Genomic DNA, 23,348 nt, shown 5'->3' with positions numbered 1-23,348 from the left:
GTGGGGGGGTACAGTATGACAATTAACATGATACATTCCCTGACCACGACGAGCCCCTCACGTATCTTTCATTCGTTCATTCGATCGTATTTATTGAGCGCTTACTGTGTGCAGAGCGCTGTACTAAGCGCTTGGAATGTACAATTCGGCAACAGATAGAGACGATCCCTGCCCAACGACGGGCTCACAGTCTGAACGGGGAAGACAGACAACGAAACAAGTAGTCAGGCATCAATACCATAATTCATTCAAATGGTTTCCTCTTCAGGCCCAGCCAGGGCGGAGACCCCATCCCCAGCCCACATAAGTGCCTGGCACCTAGTAAGCGCTTAGCAAATATCACAAAAGAGAAAGGACAGAGTGGCCAGGCCCCAGTCCTCTGGGCTTCTTCCTGGCCTGGGCCAGGCAGGTAACGCTGGTTGTCTGTCCCCTGTGAGGGCCGCTGCAGTCTGAGGAGCTGGCTCGTTTGTTCATTCAATCGTATTTATTGAGTGCTTACTATGTGCAGAGCACTGTACTAAACGCTTGGAATGTCCAATTTGGCAACAGAGACCATCCCTGATCAATGAGGGGCTCACAGTCTAAAACGGGGGAGACAGAAAAGCAAAACAGAACAAAACGAAACAAGTGGTCTGGCGTAGATATCACCAAGATAAATAGAATCATAGGTATATACACATCATTAACAAAATAATGCCTGGCAGAGGTCTGTAGAGAAGCAGCGTGGCTCAGTGGAAAGAGCCCGGGCTTGGGAGTCTGAGGTCATGGGTTCTAATCCCTGCTCTGCCGCTTGCCAGCTGTGGGACTTTGGGCAAGCCACTTATCTTCTCTGGGCCTCAGTTCCCTCATCTGTAAAACAATAATAATGATGGCATTTGTTAAGCGCTTACTATGTGCAAAGCACTGTTCTAAGCACTGGGGGGGGTACAAGGTGATCAGGTTATCCCACGTGGGGCTCACAGTCTTGATCCCCATTTTACAGATGAAGTCACTGAGGCTCAGAGAAGTGAAGTGACTTGCCCAAAGTCACCCAGCTGACAAGTGGGGGATGGGGATTAGAACCCATGACCTCTGAGTCCCAAGCCGGGTAAAATGGCGATGAAGACTGTGCACCCCACGTGGGACAACCTGCACACCTTGCATCCCCCTCCCCAGCGCTTAGAACAGTGCTGGGTACATAGTAAGCGCTTATCCCTCCTCTGCCCCTTAGCTGGGTGGCTGTGGGCAAGTCACTTCACTTCTCTGTGCCTCAGTTTCCTCATCTGTAAAATGGGGATGAAGACTGTGAGCCTCACGTGGGACAACCCGATGACCCTGCATCTCCCCCAGCGCTTAGAACAGTGCCCTGCACAGAGTAAGCGCTTAACCAACACCAACGTGATTAACCAAAGACCGTTATTATTACTGTTCGCCGCCAACCCCTTCGCTCTTCCCCCTGCAGAGGGCGCCCTCCGGTCCCGGGGGAAGCCGCCGCTGGCCCTTTAAGGAGGGAGGGGGGGCGCCTCCGGGGGTAACGAGCAGCTCCGTTGTCCAATGGCAGGAAGGGCCTGGAGCTCGGGAGCCAATGGGAGGCCGCGGGGGGCGGGCCGGGCCGGTCCCGGAAGGGGGAGGGGGGCGCGTCGCTTCTGGCCATGGCGACGGCGGAGGGCAAGGGGCCCCCGGCCCGGGGCTGCCCGGGGGAGGTCATTCACCTAAACGTGGGAGGAAAAAGGCGAGTGCAGCGGCCCTTCCGGGGACACCGTTTAGACATCCCTGGATTGCAGCAAGTGGGATCGGGGCTAGACTCCCCGGCGAAGTGACGCTCAGGGACTTGAAGGGCCGAGAACCGACGGCTCTGCGGCCAATAATGATAATTACGGTATTCGTTAAGCGCTCACGATGTGCGCAGCACTGTTCTAAGCGCTGGGGGGAGATTCGGATTGGCCCCCGGGGGGGGGCTCACTTTTTTTAATCCCCATTTTTACAGAGGAGGTCGCCGAGGCCCAGAGGAGTGAAGTGACTTGTCTAAGGTCACACAGCTGACAAGGGGAGGAGCCGGGATTAGAACCCACGACCTCTGACTCCCAAGCCCGGGCTGGTGCCACTGAGCCACGCTGCTCCCCAGGGCAAGGGGCTGGACTGGGCTCCCAAGACTCGGAGACCATTCGTTCATTCATTAGTATTTATTGAGCGCTTACTATGAGCAGAGCACTGTACTAAGCGCTTAGAACGGACACGCTGACCACCCTGTCAAGTGGGAGTCGGGACATCAGCTGACCCTAGGCATTCGGTCCTAGCGCTCTGCTCAGTGCCCTGCACGCAGTAAGCGCTTAATGAATACTAAATGCCAACATTATTATTATTATTACTACATCTTAGGCATTCTCTCAGCGAGCCAGGCTGCTCTCTGCCTCCCACCCCCTTCCCCTGCCCAACCCGTCTTCATTCTTCCCTGCCCCAGGTTCAGCACCTCCCGCCAGACCCTCACCTGGATCCCCGACTCCTTCTTCTCCAGGTGAGTGGGACCCTGGGACCCTCCTAGGCCGGAATGGGGTGTTCACCTCCCCTCTAGTGACAAAAATGATTGGGGTGTTTGTTAAGTGCTTACTTCGTGCCAGGCCGCTGTACTAAGCGCTAGAGTGGACGCAGGCAGATTGGGTTGGACAGAGTGGGGCTCAGTCTTAATCCCCATTTTACAGATGAGGGAACTGAGGTACAGTGAAGTGACTTGCCCAAGCTCCCACAGCAGACAAGTGGCAGAGCTAGGATTAGAACCCAGGTCCTTCGGACTCCCGGACTCTACCCATTAGGCCACGCTGCTTCAGTGGTCTCGGGAGCCACTGTGCAGGCTGGGTGGGGGTGGAGGATTTGGGGGGATGAGACTGGAGTGGGGGGAGGGATAGAACCGAGTACATTGTGAGCCCGTCGTTGGGCAGAGATCGTCTCTATCTGTTGCCGAATTGGCCATTCCAAGCCCTTAGTCCGGTGCTCTGCACATAGTAAGCGCTCAATAAATACTATCGAATGGATGAACCACCAGTGATTTCCCCCCCACTGTTGCCCACTCCCACTTCAGCCTCCTGAGCGGCCGTATCTCCACACTGAAGGATGAGACGGGAGCTGTAAGTGCAGAGGGAGGGGTGGGAGAGGGAGAAGGGGATGGAAAGAGGGGAACGGGCCGGAGCGTCGGGAAGGATTGCAATGGGAAGAGGGACAGATTGGGCTGCGAGTCTCTACTCTCCTGGATTTGCCCTCCCCACCTCCACTCCCCAGATCTTCATCGACAGAGACCCTACCGTGTTCGCCCCCATCCTCAACTTCCTCCGCACCAAGGAGCTGGACCCCAGGTGGGTGGGCCGGGGCGTGGCGGCGGGGGCCCCCGCAGCAGGACCCTCACCCTCCACCCTATTGCCCTTGGTGGTTGGGCCGGGATGGCTGGTGGGAATGGTCGGGGAGTGGATCGGGTTGGTGGGGGGAGGTGGAGGGGGTGCCGAAGGTCACCGGGCTCCTCCTCTGACCCGTCTGTGTGCCCCAGGGGGGTCAAGAGCTCCTTGCTGTTGCACGAGGCCCAGTTCTACGGAATCACACCGCTCGGTGAGAGCCCCCGTCCCCCGCTAGACCCCCACCCCTCCAAACCCCACCGGGAAGAGCAGCGTGGAGTAGAATGTGGAGCATAGGCCTGGGAGTCAGAAGGTCATGGGTTCTAATTCCGGCTCTGCCACTTGCCTGCTGCGTGACTCTGGGCGAGTCCCTTCACTTCTCTGGGCCTCAGTCCCCTCATCTGTAAAATGGGGATTGAGACTGTGAGGCCCGCATGGGACAGGGACCGTGTCCAACTCGATTTGTTTGTATCCACCCCAGCGCTTACTACGGTGCCTGGCACATAGTAAGCGCTTAACAAATACCATTGGTATCATTATTAGTGTACCCAAATCTGCTCCAGCTCTGGGCCCTGACCTGCTCACTCCGTATAGACATATAGATATATACACACACACACGCACACACACACTCTCTCGCTCTCTGTCCTTCTTTCTCTCCTTCTCTCCCTCTCCCCTTCCTCACTCACAACACGACCAGAGCCCTTGTGACACTGGAAGCGGCCCCTTGGTCCACAGTAGCCCCCCTCCCCGTCTCACCTCTCCCCCCACCCCCCACCAGTGCGCCGGCTGCAGCTACGAGAGGAACTGGACCGTTCGCCCTGCGGGAACGTGCTCTTCAGCGGGTACCTGCCCGCCCCAGGTAGGGCAGCGCAAGGGCATCTCCCGCCAACCCCGGGACCAGATGATGGGGGCAGAGAATTGGAGGGAGGAGAGAGGGAGGAAGAAGGAATCCTGCCCCATTCCCCGGGATAGTCCCACCCAAGGGAGCGTTGAGAACTACAACTCCCAAGAGGCATCCGTGCAATCATTTCCCCCTCTTCCCCCTCCTCCGGCCCAGCCGTGGGAGGGTCGCTCTCTCGGGGCCGATGAGAGTCGTGGTCCTGCCCCTGAGCCGGGGGGGTGGGAGATTTTCTCCTCTGTGATGCTTGGGGACAGGGCTGGGTAAGGACCCCCACCTCTTACTGCACCCCCGTCCCCCCACTGCAGTGTTCCCAGCGAAACGGCGGAACCGGCACAGCTTGGCGGGGCCCCAGCTGGCAGGTGGGCGACCAGCCCCGGTGCGGCGAAGCAACACGATGCCCCCGAACCTGGGCAACGCCGGGCTGCTGGGTCGCCTGCTGGAGGACAAGGCGCCGGGGTTCCCGACAGGTGAGGCAGGAGCAGCAGGGAGGGAGACGACCCTTGAGGGGGCTCTTCTCATCCCCCTCCTTGGCTGGATCCCCTTCCCCCTTCCCCGCCCGCCCACTCCCGTCCCTGCCCCCCATATCTGCTCCCTCTCTGAGGGAGAGCCAAGGCCTGAGAGAAAGCCCCATGCGCCCAGCTCGGTAGCAGAACCAGGAGTCTCAATTCCTGTGGAACTCTCAACCCCTATCGCCCCCTCTGCCAGGCGAGATTGGCATTCTCAGGCCCCTCCAAACCCTCTGACCCCTGACCTGCCCCAGGTGGAGCGGGCGAGCCGGGCATGGTGCGGCTGGTGTGCGGACATCACAACTGGATCGCAGTGGCCTACACCCAGTTCCTCGTCTGCTACAGGTGTGCGGGGCGTGGGGCGCCCCAAGGAGGAAGTGGGAGGGGGTGAGGGAGCCCCATGAGATGGGGTTTGGCAGGGAAAAAGGACGAAGGGCACAGGGAGAGACAGACAGCAGGGTGGGGAGGGGAACTACCGCTCCTCTCCCACCATGAGAAGCAGCGTGGCCTAGTGGATAGAGCCTGGGGCCAGGAGTCAGAAAAAACTGGGTTTTCATCCCAGCTCCACCACTTGTCTGCTGGGTGACCTTGAGCAGGCCAATTCACTTCTCTCTGCCTCAGTTACCTCACCTATACAATGGGAATTAAAGGCTGGGGGCTCCATGTGGGACGTGGACTGTGTCCAACCTAATATCTACCCCTGCTCTAATACAGTGCCAGGCACATAGTAAGCACTTAATTCCACTGAAAAACAAAGCAAAACAAAACAAAAAAAACTCGTAGGAATCCCTGGAGCAGTCTGTGTCCCCGTCCCCGTCCCCCTCCCCGCTCCATCTGTGAGGGTCATATCTCAGGGACCGATGGAAGTTGTAATTCGAGCAGGAGGTGGGGAGAGGCAAGATGGTGGGCCAGAATTCATTCATTCATTCATTCAATCCTATGTATTGAGCACGTATTGCCCGAGTTGTGCACGTGTCCTCTGCTCCCAGGCTGAAAGAGACATCGGGCTGGCAGCTGGTGTTCTCCAGCCCGCGGCTGGACTGGCCGATTGAACGACTGGCACTGACGGCCCGGGTGCCAGGGGGTGCGCTGGGCGACCATGACAAGATGGTGGCTGCGGCGGCTGGAAATGAGATCCTACTCTGGGCTCTTCAGGCCAACGGCAGCGGCAGTGAGATCGGTGAGGGGCGGCTGGACCCGACCCTCGGTCTTGGGGGCGTCTAGTGCCGGTCTCCTCCCCGCCTTCCTCCCTTCTCTCCTCCTCCTTCTCTCCTCCTCTCGCCTACCCACCATTTCCTTCCTCCTCCCCTGCTTCCTTCCTCCTCCCCCACTGCCTTCCTTCTCCCGCTGACTTTGAGTCTGACCCAGCCCCCTTTTGAGCTAAACCAGCTCACGCCCCACCTTCTCTCCCCGGCCCTGCCCCCACAGGTGTGTTCCAGCTGGGGGTCCCGGTGGAGGCCCTGTTCTTCGTGGGGAACCAGCTCATCGCCACCAGCCACACGGGCTGTATCGGCGTCTGGAACGCCGTTACCAAGCACTGGCAGGTGGGAGGGGCGGCGGGGTGGGGTCGGGAGGACAGGAGGGATGGATCCCCGGGGGTGCGGCCCAGCCCGGGAGGAGGGCGGATTCCGGGTCTGAGCCCCTGCCCCTCAGGTGCAGGACGTCCAGCCCATCACCAGCTACGACGCCGCCGGCTCCTTCCTGCTCCTCGGTTGCGACAACGGGGCCATCTACTACGTGGGTGAGCGGGGCCGGGCACAGCCGGGGCTTCCCCCTCCCCCACATCTCCCTTCTCTTCCTTCCCCCTCCCACCTCTTTTTTTTTTTTTAACGGCATTGGTTAAGCACTTACTACGTGCTGGGCACTGTACTAGATGCTGGGGTACATTCAAGATCATCAGGTTGGACACAGTCCCTGTCCTACTTGGGATTCACAGTCTTAATCTCTATTTTACAGAAGAGGTCACTGAAGCACAGAGAACTTAAGTGACTTAAGAGAAGGAGCGAGGCATAGTGGATAGAGCACCGGGCTGGGACTCAGAAGGACCTGGGTTCTAATCCCGGCTCCACCACGTGTCTGCTGTGTGAACTTGGGAAGTCACTTCACTTCTCTGTGCTTCAGTTCCCTCATCTGTAAAATGGGGATTAAGACTGTGATCCCCATGGGGGACAGGGACTGTGTCCAACCCGATTTGCTTATCTCCACCTCAGCGCTTAGTATAGTGCCTGGAACATAGTAAGTGCTTAACAAATACCATAATCATAAGAATAATGATAAGGATAATATTGATGTTTATTATTTTTATTACTTGCCCAAGGTCACACAGCAGACAAGTGGTGGAGCTGGGATTAGAACCCAAGTCTTCTGACTCCCAAGGCCATGTTCTATCCACTGAGCCTCGCTGCTTCTTGTTTATGTGGGGGGGGGGGACGGGACACGTGCACCCCCCCACACATGTCCTGTCTCCCCAGCTGATTGATGGCCCCCCAAGGGCAGGGACTGTCTCCCTCCCAATCCATGTTCCTCATCCCAGGGTCGAGCCTAGCGGGGGGCCAGAACCAATGGGGAATGGGGTGCCGCAAGGCCTGTGACATCCTGTCCCCCGGCAGACGTGCAGAAGTTCCCACTGCGGATGAAGGACAATGACCTGCTGGTGACAGAACTGTACCGGGATCCGGGCGAAGATGGCATCACGGCCCTCAGTGTCTACCTCACCCCCAAGACCAGTGAGCGGGGAGGGCTGGGGCCGGGAGCGGGCATGGGAAAAGGCTGCTAGAGCTCCAACTCCCATGTGCCCTGCCAGCTGGAAGAAGGCCTTGCCTCAGGGGCTGATGGATGTTGTAATAGTAAAATAGGAGCTGGAATAGTAGTAATAGTATTTATTGAGCACCCACTAGGTACAGTGCACTGAGCTAAACGTTAAGAAAGTACAAATTGGAGAAGTGACATGCTTCCTGCTCAGAAGGAGCCCTCCTTCTAATGCGGGAGACAGACATAAAGACATTTGCAAGTACAGAATTTAAAGTAATGAATGCACAATTGATTATATATATACACAAGAGTAATAATGATAATCATGGTATTTGTTAAGCACTTACTTGTGCCAAGCACTCTTTAAGCGCTGGATCAGGTAAAAGACAATCAGATCAGATACATTTCTTTTCCCACATAGGGTTTACAGTGTGAGGGAGAACAGGTTTCTCATCCCCACTTTACCAATTTACTAAAAGCCCACTGTGGGCAGGGAATGTGTCTCTCATATATTGCACTCTCCCAAGTGCTCAGTTCAGTGCTCTGCACCCAGTAAGTGCTCAATAAATACGATTGACTGACTGAGGCTCAGAAAAGTTAAAGTGCCTTGCCAGGCAAGTGGCGAGATCAGAACCCAGATCTCCTTGATAGGGAGGCTCAGGTTAAGTATAAATAAGCACAAAAGTGCCAGTAATTGCTGGTGGATTTGTACGACTTCCGCTGGGTGGTGAGCTGGAACTGATCGGATGGGGAAGTGGGATTTTAGGAAAGCACTGAAGATGGGAAGGGCTGTGATCTGTCACATGTGGGAAGGGAGGGAGTTGTGGAAGCGGCGAGGGCGAAGTGTGGCTAGATTACCTTGAGAGGAGCCAAGGAACTAAAGCCCAGGATGGGAAGCCAGCGGGGGGTTTGAAGGAGAGGAGAGATGGGGGCCGGATGATTTTCCAAGAAGACGATGGGTGCGGCAGCACGGACAGAGTGGAGCGTAGATTGGACGGGGGTGAGGCTGGAGGCAGGGAGACCGATGTGGAGGTTAGTGCATCTGCAACATGACCAGGGGCTGGGGCAGTAGCGGTCTGGGTGGAGAGGAAGAGCTGGCGGGATTTGACCGTGGACTGGATGTGAGAGGTGAAAGGCAGAGAGGAGTCAATCAGTCAATCAAGTTGTATTTATTGAGTGCTGACTCTGTGCAGAGCACCGTATGTACCATGCACTTGGGAAAGTACAATTAACAGAGTTGGTAAACACATCCCCTGCCTGCAACGAGCTTACAGTCTAGAGGGGGGACTCGAATTAATCTAAATAAGTAAATTACAGATATGTTCATAAGTGCTGTAGTGGGGAGTGAATGAAGGGAGCAAATCAAGGGTGACACAGAAGGGAGTGAGAGAAAAGGAAATGAGGGCGTAGTCAGGGAAAGCCTCTTGGAGGAGATGTGTCTTCAATAAAGCTTTGAAATGGGGGAGAAGAATTGCGAGATATGAAGGGGGAGGACATTCCAGGCCGGAGGGAGGACGTGGGTGAAAGGTCGGCGTCGAGATAGGCGAGATCTAGGTCCAGTGAGTCGTTTGGCATTCGAGGAGCGAGGTTGAGGAAGACCCTGACTGAGGTCGCAAGCTTTGGGAACAAGGCGGGTGGCTATGGGGTGGGGGATTTACCCAAGATGGGAATGTTAAGGGGAGGAGTGAGTTTTTGGTGGTGGGGAAGACGAGTCCCATGAGTCGACGCATTGAGTGTGAGGAGCCAGGCAGACACGCAGGAGGAGGGATTCCGGAGGCCAGGGGAGCTGTGTGGGATTGTAGGCCGGATGAGAGAACAGGGTGAGAGAGGGAGATGTGAAGGTCACCTGGAAGGGAGGGGTGGGAGGGGAGAGGGCCTCCTCTAGGCTCAAGATGACCCGACCGGCCGTTGTGACCGGGGTTGGCCTCTCCCCCGCCCCCAGGTGACAGCGGAAACTGGATTGAGATTGCGTACGGGACCAGCTCGGGAGGCGTGCGGGTCATCGTGCAACACCCGGAGACCGTGGGCTCCGGGCCCCAGCTCTTCCAGACATTCGCCGTCCACCGCAGCCCTGTCACCAAGATCATGCTCAGCGAGAAACACCTGATATCCGGTATAGACGCCCCTCCCCGACTCCCATCCCTCCTGGCTGCCCCTCTTATCCACAGCCTCACTGATAGTAATTGTGGTATTTGTTAAGCGCTTACTTTGTGCCAGGCACTGTACTAAGCGCTGGAGTAGATACAAGATAATTGGGTTGGACACAGTCCCTGTCCACGTGGGGCTTACGGTCTTCATCCCCATTTTACAGATGTGAGGACTAAGGCTAGAGAAGTGAAGCGACTTGCCCAAAGTCACTCAGCAGACCATTAGTGGAGCTGGGATTAGAACACAGGTCCCTCTGATTCCCAGGCCTGTGCTTTATCCATGAGGCCACTTCTGCTTCTCCAACTCTTCCTCCACTCCAGTAATTAAAAATAATAATTGTGGTTTGGGTTAAGAGCTTACTATGCTCCAAGCACTTTACTAAGTGTGGGGTAGATGCAGGTTAACCAGGCCAGACACAGTCCCCGTCCCACATGGGGCTCACTGGGTAATGGGGAAGGAGAACAGATTTTCAATCCCCGTGTTGCAGAAGAGGACACCGAGGCAGAAAGAAGTTAGGTGATGTGCCCAAGTTCACACAACCGGCACATACGGATCCCCCAGCTTCCAGACTCCTGCCCTTTCCATTATTATCGATAATAATATAATAATAATATCTGTTAAGCACTTACTATGTGTCCAGCACTGCTCTAAGCACTGGGGTAGATACAAACTAATCAGATTGGATACGGTCCCTGACCCACACGGGCCTCACTCTTAATCCCATTTTAAGGATAAGGTAACTGAAGCGCAGAGAAGTGAATTGACTTTCCTAAATCAAGTGGCAGAGCCAGGATTAGAACCCATGTCCTCCCAGGCCCAAACTCGATCCACTAGGCCACGCTGCTTCCAAAGATTTACCTCACTCCCCACTGGGGACTTGAACCCCAGTCTTCCTCGTGACAGGCGAGGATACATACCACTATACTAACGAGGCATTAGGCTCCCCTTGCAATCTTTCTCCCTGGGGGTCAGGGTGCTGGGGCTGGTGGGTGGGGGGCCCATGGGGGCTCCCCCTCCATCGGCCTCTCCCCCCTCCCCCCGCAGTGTGCGCCGATAATAACCACGTGCGGACGTGGTCGGTGACGCGGTTCCGCGGCATGATCTCCACGCAGCCTGGATCCACGCCGCTCGCCTCCTTCAAGATCCTGGCGCTGGAGGCGGCCGACGGGCTCGGAGGTTGCAGCGCCGGCAACGACATCGGTACCGGGGCCGCCCCCCACCCCGTGGTTGGGGGGCTGGGGGGTCCGGCGCCGAGAGGCCCATGGGCTCTGACGAGCTTTTGAGTGCTTTTGTGTCGGGGGGTGGTTTGCTCCCGGCAGGGCCCTACGGGGAGCGGGATGACCAGCAGGTGTTTGTGCAGAAAGTGGTGCCCAACGCCAGCCAACTCTTCGTCCGGCTTTCCTCCACCGGCCAGCGGTGAGACCCCCCGCTTCTCCCGCCCTTTGGAGCCGAGGCTCCCGGCCCCACCCCCCAGACCCTAGACTCTACCCCCCCAGACCCGCGGCCCCTTAGCCCTGGCCCATCCCCCACCTCCTCTGTGACTCAGGATCTGCGCCGTGAGCTCCGTGGACGACTCCCCAACCACGGCCTTCACCGTGCACGAGTGCGAGGGTTCCAGCCGCCTGGGCTCCCGGCCGCGCCGCTATCTGCTCACGGGCCAGGCCAACGGCAGCCTGGCCATGTGGGACCTCACCACCGCCATGGAGACCCTCGGACGCCAGCCAGGTACCTGGACGGACCCTGCCCCTCGCCCCGCCCCACCCCTTGGCGTCTCAGCCCCACCCCTGCCACTTGGTCTCGGCCCCATCCCCTGTTACTCGGTCCCGGACCTACCCCCGTCCCCTCAGCCCCACCTACTTTGCATCAGCCCCTCCCCCAGTCTCCTCGGCCCCTCCCTCCATCAGTCGCTCAGGCTCCATCCCTGGCCTGTCACCATTTCTGCCCCCATCCCTGGATCTGTCACCCTTGACCCCCTACCCTCTGCCCCCATCCTGCAGCCGAGGGCCTGACCGAGGAGGAGCTGCTGAGGCAGCTGGAGCAGTGTGAGCTGGCGTTGAGCCGCAGCCCGGCCCCCAGCCCCGCGCCTGCCTGGAGCCCTTTGCCCAGCCCGTCCCCCCGCGCCTCCCTCTGCAGGTACGGTGGGAGGGTGGGCAGGAAGGGCTGGGTTGCGCCGGGAGCCGTGGGGCGGATCCGAGACTGTGCTGGAGTCCAGTTCTGCTCCCTGACCACGGTCCGTCTCCCGTCTTTCCCGCCTGTCCTCCCGCTCCAGCATCCAGTCTCAGGGCAGCGACGTATCCTGCGGTGGCCGCCGCGGAGGCCCAACTGTACCTCCCCCAAACTGGGATCTCCCGGCCCCCACACCGCCCCCCCAGCGCCGGCGGCGGGGAGGCAGCTTCGTCGAACGGTGCCACGAGCTGGCGCGGGGAGCCGAGTCCCCAGACCCTCGCCGTCCCCCCACGCCTGCCCCCAGGCCCCCCCCACCCTTCAGGGCTCCCCTCTGCCCCCCGAAGCCCCAGCTCAACGAGACTTCGTTCTGACCCCTGCCTCCTCCCCTTACCCTACTCGCGGTGCCTTCCGCCGCTCCCCCAGCCACCTCACTGCAGGGGGAGTGGGTCGTCATGTCCCCCCGACCTCCCCCGGAGTCAGGACCGGGAGTCCCTCGTCCCTTCATGGAGCAGATACTGTTACAGGACCCACCATTCCAGCAGCCAAAGCCAGTTAATAAAAAATATTTGGCATTCTGTTCTCTCTGTGGCAAGAGCTGGCACAATGAGGGGCCGGGAAAAGGGGTGGACCGGGACTGGCCCGGGGCGAAGGAGGAAAGTTGGCGGGCCTTCCGGAGTGGGGGACGGGTGGCTGGGCCCTGCCTCTTCTCCCTATCCTTCGAACGAGTCTCCAAGGGGCAAAGACTCTTCTGAGTCTCCCGTCTTCCCCTCTCCCAGGCTCTGCTAAACTGACTTGCTACTGCGTGGCCTAGTGGGTGGGGCCCCGGGCCCGGCGGTCACAAGGACCTGGTTTCTAATCCCGACTCTGCCACTTTGCCGTGTGACCTGGGGCGAGTCACTTCACTTCTCTAGGCTTCAGTTCCCTCATCTGTAAAATGGGGATGGAGACTGCGAGCCTCAGGTGGGACGGGGACTGTGTCCAACCCGACTGACTTGTATCCGCCCTAGCGCTTAGTCCAGTGCCTGGCACAGAGCAAGCGCTTAACAAATACCAGAGTATCGTCATCACTATGGCCGAGCCCCGGATGAAAACATCCCCATTTGCCTTGAGCCCGTGCGTGGGGTGGGCAAGGCTGGCCACGTCAGGCTCTGGGTTCAAAGCTGCATCCCGGGGGGACCCTCCCGACGGCCCCCTACCTAGGGCGACCCAGTCCCCGGCCCGCTTTCCCCGCCCCTCCTCGGGACCGGTTGCGGCTCGGATGGGGTTGCCTAGCAACCAGCTCGGCCCGATGCGTGAAAGGGGGTGGGGCGACGAGGAATCCCCCTCCCCCTGGGGCGGAGGAACGGGGAGAGGAACGGGGCTGGGGGTCTAGCTTGCCCCCTCCCGGGGGTGTCAGCCGGGGGGGAAGGGAGAGTGGGGGGGTGCGAAGAGGGGGTGCGGGGGCGGCGGGGAGCCATGCAGACCCGGGCCCAGCCCGCCCGCCGGGCCGAGGAGACGGCGGCATGACGGGCCGGCCTGGGGGAGCCCGGGACCGCGCGGGGGGCGGCCGGAGTCCCCCGGCCCGCAGCTGAGGGCCGGCCCGGAGGCGGGACACCGAGCCCCCGTTGCGGAGGGAGGAGGCGGCGACAGGTACGGGGGAAGGGCCGTGGGGGGGAGGACCGACATACGGAGACACCCTGCCCAGACCCGTAAGACATCTATGCACACGTACGTCCACCCCGAAAACACGCAGCCCAGGCAGGTACACACACTGACACACATTCACGCATGTACACACATGCACAGGCACCGATGCGCAGCCTAGGCATACATACACAGTCCAGAAAAACCCACAGAGTGCCCAGGTATCCACATGCATACACACGCACGCAAGCCCACACACCCCCGGATGCCCTCCATCCAAGCACATACACAGCCCAGAGACAAACACATGTGGATACAATCGTAGCCCAGACACCCACACCCACACCGCTATACTACTCCGCAGCCCAGGTACACATACAACCCAGGCACATTCACTGACACACAAACTGATAGACACACAACACAGGCACATACATACACCGACATACAGCCCAGACACATACAACTATCCACTGAATAACGATACCCGGCTGAGACACACACACTAATGCGCGGGACCCCCCCAGTGACTCAACATCCTAAAACACGTGTCCCGACTGACATGGAGACATGCAAGTGCAGCAAACACGTTCGGTGTCCCTCAGGGATGCACGCGCACACACACACTTATCCCGACCTGGGGGAAAGAGGGAATCAAGAAGAGAGTCAAAGAACGGTGAAGAGTTGCCTGGATGGGGGAGTGTGAGCGCATTTAATGGGGTCTTCTCGCTCCCACAGGGGCCCCGGGGCGGCGGGGCTGGAAGGCCCGGGGTCCTGAGCAGCTGCGACTCATGGGTGCAGGCCCCGGAAGCTGATGCAGAGCGCAGTGCGTATGACCTCTCCTCTTTCCGTGACCCATCACACCTCGCAACCGGGTCTCCCCTCACCCCCCACCCCCTCCCACCGTCCCGTGTCTTGACACTCTTCGACCCTCGAAAGCCCCTCAGGAGAGATGTAGGACTCTGACATATGGGTGTCTGTGCATGTGTGACCACATGTCTGTGTGTCTGTGCCAGCGGGGAACGGGTTTATTGTTATATTTCACTTCCCCCAAGGGCTGTGTACAGTACTCTGCACACAGTAAGCGCTCAAGAAATACAATTTAATGAATGAATGAATGTGTCTGTGTGTCTGGGTAGAGCGTGGCGTTTGTGCATGTTTGAATGGGTTTCCCTGTCTGCTTCTGTATGTGTCTGAGTGAGTGAAATATGTGTGTGCATACCTGTACGTGTGAATAATAATAATAACGATGGCATTTGTTAAGCGCTTACTATGTGCAAATCACTGTTCTAAGCGCTGGAGAGGATACAAGGTGATCAGGTTGTCCCACATGGGACTCACAGTCTTAATCCCCACTTTACAGATGAGGTAACTGAGGCTCCGAGAAGTGAAGTGACTTGCCCAAAGTCACACAGCTGACAAGCGGCTGAGCCGGGATTGGAACCCATGGCCTCTGACTCCCAAGCCCGGGCTCTTCCCACTGATCCACGCTGTGAATGTGTGCGTGTGTGGGTGCACGTATGCATGTATGGGTGGTTGGGTGTGTTTCCGAAGCAGGGAAGGAGAGAAAGGGTTCGGGGTGCCAGGGCTGGGTGGATTCCGGGGCCCGAGTTCGGACCCCACGTCCACCCTCCGTTGTCCACGTCGTCCCAAGCAGGTGGCGGTGCGGCTGTCGATGGAGCCGCGGCCGGGCCCGGGGCCGGGGCGGCGGAGCGAGGAGCGAGAGGAGCGACTATTGGCCTTGTTGGGCATCCTGGGCACCGCCCTCAACCTGCTCGTCATCATCTTCGTCTACGTCTACACCACCCTCTGAAGGGCCGGACCCAGGAGCAGGGGGCGAGGCCTAGGAGCAGGGCCGGGGAGGGGAAACTGAGGTCCCCGGATGGGGGGGGGGGGAGGCGGGGGCCACCAAGAAAGGGGTGGGGGCTGGGGGAAAGTGGGCGAGGCCTATCCCTCCGTCGAAGAGCCGGGCTTGCGGAGTGGGGCGGAGCCTGCGGGCAGGTGGAAAAGGGCGGGATCCTGAAGAGGGATGGAGTCCTTTTACTGAGCGCTTACTGTGTGCACAGCACTGTACTAAGCGCTTGAAGAGTTGGGACGGGGCAGGGGCCCTCCCCGGAGCCTCCCTTCTTCTCGGGGATCGGGGGGCACCGTCCAAAGCTCAAGGGAGGTGCCATCCCTTTCCCCCCCATATCTCTTGCGCGCTCGCAACTTGGATCCGCTGCCCCCTCCCCCCGATTGTGTGTGTGTAGGGAGGGGGGCCGTTAGCCCAGCTAGGAAGGGGATTCCCGGCCTGTCGCCAGCGCTGGGGTAGGGGGGGTCCTCGTCGGACTGGGGGTGTCTGCTCCGCCCGCTACGGGACCAACGAACATCCTCCGCGTGTCCGGCTGGCGGCCTCCCGGGCCCCCGCCCCGGCGGGTCCTGGAGGGGGTTGAGGATTTTCCTCCCCTCCCCTCCCCCCAGGCTGCCTCTGCCCCTGGACGGCGGGGGTGGGGGCGGAGGGTGGTCCCCCTCCCGGGCTCTTGGCACTGGCGTTGTCTGAATAAACCCCCTGACCCTGTTTGAACCCCTTCTTTTCACCTCGCGCAGGCGCTCTCCCCCAGCCAGCCACCATGGAGACCCTGCTGCCGGCTCCCTCCCCCACGGTCTGGAGTGGAGGCCAAATGAATAAGGGCGGGGGGGGGGGTGGAGGATGGAAGGGGGAGGGTTCCCTGTGGCCCACCCCCCGGCACCTGTCCGGTGCGCCCCTCCCCAGGACCCTCCCCATTGGTCGTCCCGCCGGCGCCGCTCTCCCATTGGGGGGAAGTCGGAGCCCGCCACGGGACAAAGTCGGTCGGGTCGGAGGCCGACGGGGGCGGGGGAGGAGGAGGAGGAGGTAGGGGGAGAGGGGCTGGAGCGGGGGATGGGGACCCGGCCCCGGACAAGATGCGGACTCCCGGCCCCGGCTCCCGCCGCCTCCTCTTCCTCCTCCTGCTCCTCGCCTGGGCGCCGCTCCTCATCCGGGCCTCGCAGGGAGCGGGTACCACGACGACGACCGGAGCCGGGGGCCGCTCGGGCAGCGAGCCCGGGGGTCAGCGGCCGGGCGGGGCGGGGTAAGTCCGCCGTTCCCCCTCCCCAGCTCCCGCCCTGCCCCCCTCCGCTCACCTCCTCCTCCTCCTCCCCGGGACCCCCGACCCCCAGTCCTCCTCTCGCCTCCTCCCCAGGACCCCCGACCCCCAGTCCTCCCCCGCCACCTCCCTGGAAGGGGTTCGCCGGCCGGGGTGAGCGATCTGACCTCATTCCCCTCCCCCCCTAATTCCAATCCCTTTCCCCCTCCCCACCCCCTCCCCGTAAACTCCGCTAATGGGAATCCCACATGGAGCGTGGCGAGGCCCTGGCGGCCGGCGAGGCGGCCCCGGCTCCCCGGCCCCCTGCCCTCCCCCAGGCCTCACGTACCAGGTGGCACCGGGCTGCACCATTCCTTTGGCAGCGGTGTGCGGGTTGGCACCCCGGCCCTCCGACCCGGCAGCCCCTCCCTCAGTCATTCTACAGCAGCTCCCCTCTTTCCCTTCCCCCGGTCCCCCCGACACCCAAGGTAAACCAGCTCTGGGTGTGCGTGCAGGACCGGCGGCCCGTCTCGCCCCACGCCCCCTCCTGCGGCTCCCGCCTCTTTTTTTTGTGGGGGGAGAGGGCCGGAGGGTTCAAGGAGGCCCCTGAGCTGGCCCCCGGCTCGGGTAGAGAGGACCCGGCCCACCCCCGCCTGTGCGAATCCGTTCAGTAACTCGAACCGGAGCCGGGAGGAGGAGCGGGAAAGAGTCGAAATGGGGACGTTAAAGGGGATTTCACCCCTCTCCTAGTCTCTCTCCTCCTCCCTGGGCTGCGGGATGGAGGGAGAGAGGGCCCTGGTAGCTCCTCCACCCGCATCGCCCCCCGCACCTCTCCCCCGACTGCCCCCGGTTCTCCCTGCTCGGACACCGATCGGTCTGGTCTGCGTTGAGAGGGGAGGGGGCCGCGGAACGTACTGGACCCCCTTCTTCCCCCACGCGTGAAGCACTTGCCCCTCCCCACCCCCCACGCCGTCACCGGTGGAAGCCGCGCGTCGCCACCTGCTAGCTCCAGCGGGGACTGCCCGCCCTCCTGGAGAGGGAGAAGAGGAACCCAGGAGCCGCCCCCGTCCAGCCTCCCGGACCCCCGCGACCCCATGACCCCGCGACCCCTTATTGGAGGGGAGGGGAGGACGTCTGGGGCCCCTGAAGGGGAGGAGGGGGAGAGGAAATCCCTTGAAGGTTCCCGTGATCCTGGCTCCCAGGGGGATTAGGACAGGGGTCAGGCGCTCGGCCCAGGATGTTGAGAAAAAGGACCGAGGACCACAGGCTTAGCCTATTGTTCATTCGTTCATTCATTCAGTCGTACTTATTGAGCGCTTACCATGTGCAGAGCACTGTACTAAGCTCTTGGAAAGTACATTTCGGCAACAGATAGAGACAATCCCTACGCAACAAAAGGCTCGCAGTCTAGAAGGGGGAGGCAGACAACAAAACAAAACAAGTGGACAGGCATCAATATAATCAAAATAGATAAATAGAATCATAGATATATACACATCATTAACAAAATAGAGGGATAAATAGGTGCAAATATACACAAGTGCTGTGGGGAGGGGAAGGGGGAAGAGCAGAGGCAGGGAGTAGGGGCGATGGGGAGGGGAGGAGGAGCAGGGGGAAAGGGAGGGCTCAATCTGGGAAGGCGTCCTGGAGGAGGTGAACCCTCAGTAGGGCTTTAAAGAGGGGAAGAGAGTTTGGCAGATGTGAGGAGGGAGGGCATTCCAGGTCAGAGGTAGAACGGGGGCCGGGGTCGACGGCGGGACAGGCAAGAACGAGGCACATCGAGGAGGTTAGCGGAAGCAGAGGAGCAGAGTGTGCAGGGCGGGCTGGCTGTAGACGGAGAGAAGGGAGGTGAGGTAGGAGGGGGCGAGGTGATGGAGAACTTCGAAGCCAAGGGTGAGGAGTTTTTGCTTCATGCCAAGGTTGACGGGCAACCACTGGATATCTTGGAAGACGGGAGTGATGTGTCCAGAGTGTTTCTGTAGAAAGATGATCCAGGCAGCGGAGTGAAGTACAGCCTGAAGGGAGGAGAGACAGGAGGCTGGGAGATCAGAGAGGAGGCTGATGTAATAATACAGTCGGGACATTACGAGAGATTGTACCAGCAAGGTAGCCGTTTGGATGGAGAGGAAAGGGCGGATCTTGGTGATGTTGTGAAGGTGAGACCAGCGGGTTTTGGTGATGGATTGGATGTTCATTCATTCATTTATTCATTCAATAGTATTTATTGAGCGCTTACTATGTGCAGAGCCCTGTACTAAGCCCTTGGAATGTGCAATTCGGCAACAGATAGAGACAATCCCTGACCAGTCACAGGCTTACAGTCTAATCGGGGGGATGTCAAGAGTTTAAAGTGTACGGACCCAGGGGCCAGGGTGCACAGAATGGAGAGGGAGTTGGAAAAAAGACAGCTTAATTGGGGAAGGGCTCTTGGAGGAGATGTGATCTTTTTTATTACTCTTATTATTATATTTGTTAGCACTTACTATGTGTCAAGCGCTGTTCTAAGCGCTGGAGTAGATTCACATCAGTACTAAGCACATGGAATGTACAATTGGGCAACAGACAGAAACAATCCCTGCCCAATGATGGGCTCGCAGTCTAAACGGGGGAGACAGACAGCAAAGCAAAACAGAGCAAAACAAAAACAAGATAACATCATCAAGATAAATAGAATCAAGGGGATGTACACCTCATTAACAAAATAAATAGGGTAATAAATAATATATACAAATGAGCACAGTGCCGAGGGGAGGGGAAGGGGGAGGAGCAGAGGGGGAGGGGAGGGGGAGCAGAGGGAAATGGGGGGCTCAGCCTGGGAAGGCCTCTTGGAGGTAAGCTCTCAGGAGAGCTTTGAAGAGGGGAAGAGAGTTGGTTTGGCGGAGGTGAGGAGGGAGGGCATTCCAGGACAGTGGTAGGACTTGGGCCAGGGGTCGACGGTGGGATAGGCGTGAATGGGTGACGGTGAGGAGGTGAGCGGCAGAGGAGCGGCGTGTACAAGGTGGGCAGTAGAAAGAGAGAAAGGAGGAGAGGTAGGAGGGTGTGAGGTGATGGAGAGCTTTGAAGCCAAGAGTGAGGAGTTTTTGTTTCATACAAAGGTTGATAGGCAACCACTGGAGGCTTTTGAGGAGGGGAGTGACATACCCAGAGCGTTTCTGTACGAAGATGATCCGGGCAGCAGAATGAAAAATAGACTGGAGAGGGGAGAGACAGGAGGAAGGGAGATCAGAGAGAAGGCCGACACAATAATCCAGTCGGGATATTATGAGAGCTTGTACCAGCACGATAGCCGTTTGGATGGAGAGGAAAAGGAGGATCTCGGCGATACTGTGAAGGTGAGACCGGCAGATTTTGGTGACGGATTGGTGGTGGGGGGTGAATGAGAGCCGAGTCAATGATGACACCAAGGTTGCGGGCTTGTGAGACGGGAAGGATGGTCGTGCCGTCCTCAGTGACGGGGAAGTCTGAGAGAGGTCGGGGTTTGGGAAGGAAGACAAGCTCAGTCTTGGACATGTTGAGTTTTAGGTGGCAGGCAGACATCCAGGTGGAGACGTCCTGAAGGCAGGAGGAGACGCGAGCCTGGAGGGAGGGAGAGAGAACAGGGAAGGAGATCGATTTGGGTGTCACCTGCGTAGAGATGACAGTTGCCTTCCTCTCCCCCTCCCCAGTCAGTCCCCACTCCCAGCCCCTCTTCCTCGGCCTCTCACCGCCCCCAAGCCCAATTCCCACCCGTCTAATTGCAGCCCCGGCCTCTGCGTGGAGCGCTGTTGTCGTGCGCGGGTTCTCAAGTCAGCGAAATGCATCAGAGGTGCGTGGAGAGGCGGGAGGGAAGGCCAGGGGGCGGGGGGAGAGGGCGAAGGGCGAGCTGCGCCCACCCCTGGGAAGGAGCCCGCGAGGAACGGCGGCCCAGCTCGGCCCCCCTTCCCCCGCTGGGGGGGAGCCCTTCCGGTCCCGATGTTGGGGGGCCGGGGGTTGCCCCGGAGCTGCAGCCCGCCTCCCGAGGTCGGGGGTCCCCCCCGCAGCCTCCCCTCTCGTCTCCGTGCAGCTGGGGAAGCAGCGTGGCTCAGTGGAAAGAGCCTGGGCTTGGGAGGCGGAGGTCATGGGTTCGACTCCCGGCTCTGCCGCTTGTCAGCTGGGTGACTGTGGGCGAGTCATTTCACTTCTCTGGGCCTCAGTGACCTCATCTGTAAAATGGGGATTAACTGTGAGCCTCACGTGGGACGACCTGATGACCCTGGATCTCCCCCAGTGCTTAGAACGGTGCTCTGCACATAATAAGCACTTAACAGATACCAACATTATTACTATTATTATTAGCTCTCTGCTCCCCAAAGTGTCGCCCCGAGGGGCCGTGTCGAGGCCCCCTGCATTGCGCCTGCCGCTCGGGGCAGAAAGGACCCCGCTGCCCCAGCCCTCAAGGGCGCCCCCTGGCGGCCGGCCCAAGCGCCGCCCCCCGGAGAGCCCCGTCCCTGCGCTGGCAACCGCTGACGTGAGTGGTGGCCCCTGCCCCGGGGGGTGGGGGCTTTGACTCCGTGTTTGGGTGTCCGACTGTGTACGCGACTCCCCCGGCCTGTTGGGGTCTCTCCCCCCCACCGTGCGTGATCGGCCTTGGGTTGCGGGTGGGGGGGGCGCGTCGTGGTCTCTCGGCCTGTTCCCAGGTCGGGGGAGGAGGAAAAAGAAGAGGGAGGAGGGGAAAGGAGAGAAGGAGCGGGGAGAAGCGGGCGGAGTCTTCGTCCTCCCGGTGAGGTTAACCCTTTCCTCGACCCAGATCCCGCGTCTCTGTCCCCAGAGGTGACCCTGGTAGGGCGGGAGTGCGTATATAAGAATAATATAAGGTTAAGCGCTTACTATGTGCCAGGCACCGTTCTCAGCGCTGGGGTAGATACGAGGTAACCAGGTTGTCCCACGTGGGGCTCACAGTCTTCATTTTCCAGATGAGGGAACCGAGGCCCAGAGAAGTGAAGTGACTTGCCCAAGGTCACACGGCAGACAAGTGGCGGAGCCGGGATTAGAACCCACGGCCTCTGCATCCCAAGCCCGGGCTCTTTCCACTGAGCCACGTGTATATATAACGCACGTGTGTGTGTGTCCGACCCACGGATGCGTCTGTCACTGCATCTCTGTCTGTGAGAGTGTATGTGTGTGTTTGTGTCTGGGTGAACATATGTGTGTCTCTATGGGGGGTTTTCATATCGGTGTATCTCTGTGCTGGCCTGCGTGTCTCTGTACCTGCCGGAATCTCTCTGTCCAGGTATCCCTGTCCCCAAGGGTGTCCCAAGCTGAGCGGGCATCTCCGTGGTCGCCTGTGTGTCTCTGAACCTGCCTCTATCCGGCATTCTCTGTCCGTGTATCTTCGTCCGTGGCCTGGAAGTCGGAAGTTAGGCATGAGTTCTAATTCCGGCTCCATCACTTGTCTGCTGTGTAACCTTGGGCAAGTCGCTTTACTTCACTGGGCCTCGGTTATCCCATCCGTAAAATGGGGGTTGAGAAAGGGAGCCCCAGATGGGACAGGGACCGTGTCCAACCCGATTTGCTTGTATCCACCCCAGTGCTTGGCTTAGTACAGTGCCTGGAACATGGTAAAACAAATAGCATAATTATTATAAGTGCGTCCCAGAGTGAGCGGGCATCTCTGGGAGAACCCGCTTGTCTCTATGCGTGTGCGTGTGTATCTCGGCGCATGTCTCTGGGCCCGAGGCCTGTGTGTCTCTGGATGTGTCCCTGGGTCGGGGGGGGGGGGGGGGTTATTGGGCTACAAAGTCTGGCAGGGGCCGGTGGGAGTCGGTCTGAGCCGGGCGACCCCCTTTCCCTGTCTACAGGCTGCAGCAGGTCCCGGCGCTGTGGCGGCGTCGCCCCCGCGGGCCCGGGGAGTGGGGGGCAGAGCGTGCCGCTCAGCAGCTGGAGGGGCCGTGGGTCGGGGGGGGTCTCCGCAAGCGCCCCCCTCGGCGGGGACCGGACCCAGCCGCCAGGAGCCGCCAGGCCACCGGTAAGGGGCGGGGAGGGGCGGGGAGGGGCGGGGAGGGGGCTGTGGAGGTCGGCTCCCTCGGCCCGGCCGCCCGCCCGATAAGCCTGTCTGAGCGGTCGGGTTCCCACGGTCCGCCGCCCGCCCCCTCCTCCGCCTCGGCCATTGTCCCGGCGAGCCCCCCGGCCTGGCACCGGCCTCCGGATACCGCGGGGGCCCGGGAGGGGCCGCGGAGGGGACGGATGCGGGGATGGGGGACGGCGGCCCCTTCCCTGCCATCCTCCCCTCCGACCTCCGCCCGGGGTTGGGCGGAGGAAGGGGTTGCAGATGAGAGGGGTCAGAGGTCAGGGGCAAACGGCGGCGGCCTGGGGGATCTCGGCCATCCCCTCGGTCTCCTCTGGAGGACCGGAGGAGGCCAGGCAGACGGTGAAGGCCGCTGGGCCGCCGGACGCCCCCCTCCCGTCCCGTCCCGTCCCATCCCGGGGGGCTGAGGAGGCCTGTGCCCCTCCCCGCCGCCCCGCCCTTGGCCTCGGCCGCCGCTCCCTGGAAACTCTGACATCCGCTTGGGCACGAGAGAGCGCTGCGGGGGGGGGGGGGGGCCGAGAGGCGGGAAGTGGGGGCAGGACCACCCCTCCTCCTCCTCCACGGCGCCCCCCTTTCTCCCCCTCTCGAGCCAGGGGTTAAAGGTCACGGATGAGGACCAAAGGTCACTCACGCCATCCACTCCCTAGCTCCCTCCGGGCCTCGGGACCTCCCCCGAGGCTGGAAGAGGGAGCAGGAGCCTGGTCTCCGGGGCCTCCGGGGTCAGGGAACGTGCGGGAGGCTCAGCGGGGGGGGGGAAGGGGGCAC

The 23,348-nt window shown here is 60.1% G+C and overlaps 1 protein-coding gene and 1 long non-coding RNA gene across 2 annotated transcripts; both read left to right on the top strand.

The window, feature by feature from the left end:
- Nucleotides 1–1,610: 1,610 nt before the first annotated feature.
- Nucleotides 1,611–12,413, top strand: SHKBP1 (SH3KBP1 binding protein 1). Its single transcript, XM_029065225.1, has 18 exons — nt 1,611–1,711; nt 2,441–2,494; nt 3,056–3,101; nt 3,253–3,326; nt 3,515–3,573; nt 4,141–4,221; nt 4,569–4,730; nt 5,024–5,114; nt 5,759–5,949; nt 6,198–6,313; nt 6,423–6,510; nt 7,379–7,495; nt 9,463–9,633; nt 10,713–10,868; nt 10,988–11,084; nt 11,215–11,393; nt 11,666–11,801; nt 11,938–12,413. The coding sequence occupies exons 1-18, from the start codon at nt 1,632–1,634 to the stop codon at nt 12,203–12,205; spliced, it is 2,166 nt and encodes a 721-aa protein (XP_028921058.1). The 5' UTR covers nt 1,611–1,631; the 3' UTR covers nt 12,206–12,413.
- Nucleotides 12,414–13,255: 842 nt separating this feature from the next.
- On the top strand, nt 13,256–15,340 carry LOC114812136. Its single transcript, XR_003759770.1, has 3 exons — nt 13,256–13,463; nt 14,196–14,283; nt 15,115–15,340. It is a non-coding gene; the product is annotated as an uncharacterized LOC114812136 (long non-coding RNA).
- The last annotated feature ends 8,008 nt before the right edge of the window (nt 15,341–23,348 follow it).

Source organism: Ornithorhynchus anatinus, chromosome 5 (assembly GCF_004115215.2).
Source record: "Ornithorhynchus anatinus isolate Pmale09 chromosome 5, mOrnAna1.pri.v4, whole genome shotgun sequence".
NCBI classification, from domain to species: Eukaryota; Metazoa; Chordata; class Mammalia; order Monotremata; family Ornithorhynchidae; genus Ornithorhynchus; species Ornithorhynchus anatinus.
This window is presented reverse-complemented; position numbering and strand designations above follow the sequence as displayed.

Bases quoted from the DNA above. Each gene is read 5' to 3' on its own strand.
- SHKBP1 (XM_029065225.1), top strand. From the start codon at position 1,632: ATGGCGACGGCGGAGGGCAAGGGGCCCCCGGCCCGGGGCTGCCCGGGG. The intron at 3,102-3,252 runs GTAAGTGCAGAG...TCCACTCCCCAG, and splicing joins TGAAGGATGAGACGGGAGCT to ATCTTCATCGACAGAGACCC. The intron at 11,085-11,214 runs GTGAGACCCCCC...TCTGTGACTCAG, and splicing joins CTTTCCTCCACCGGCCAGCG to GATCTGCGCCGTGAGCTCCG.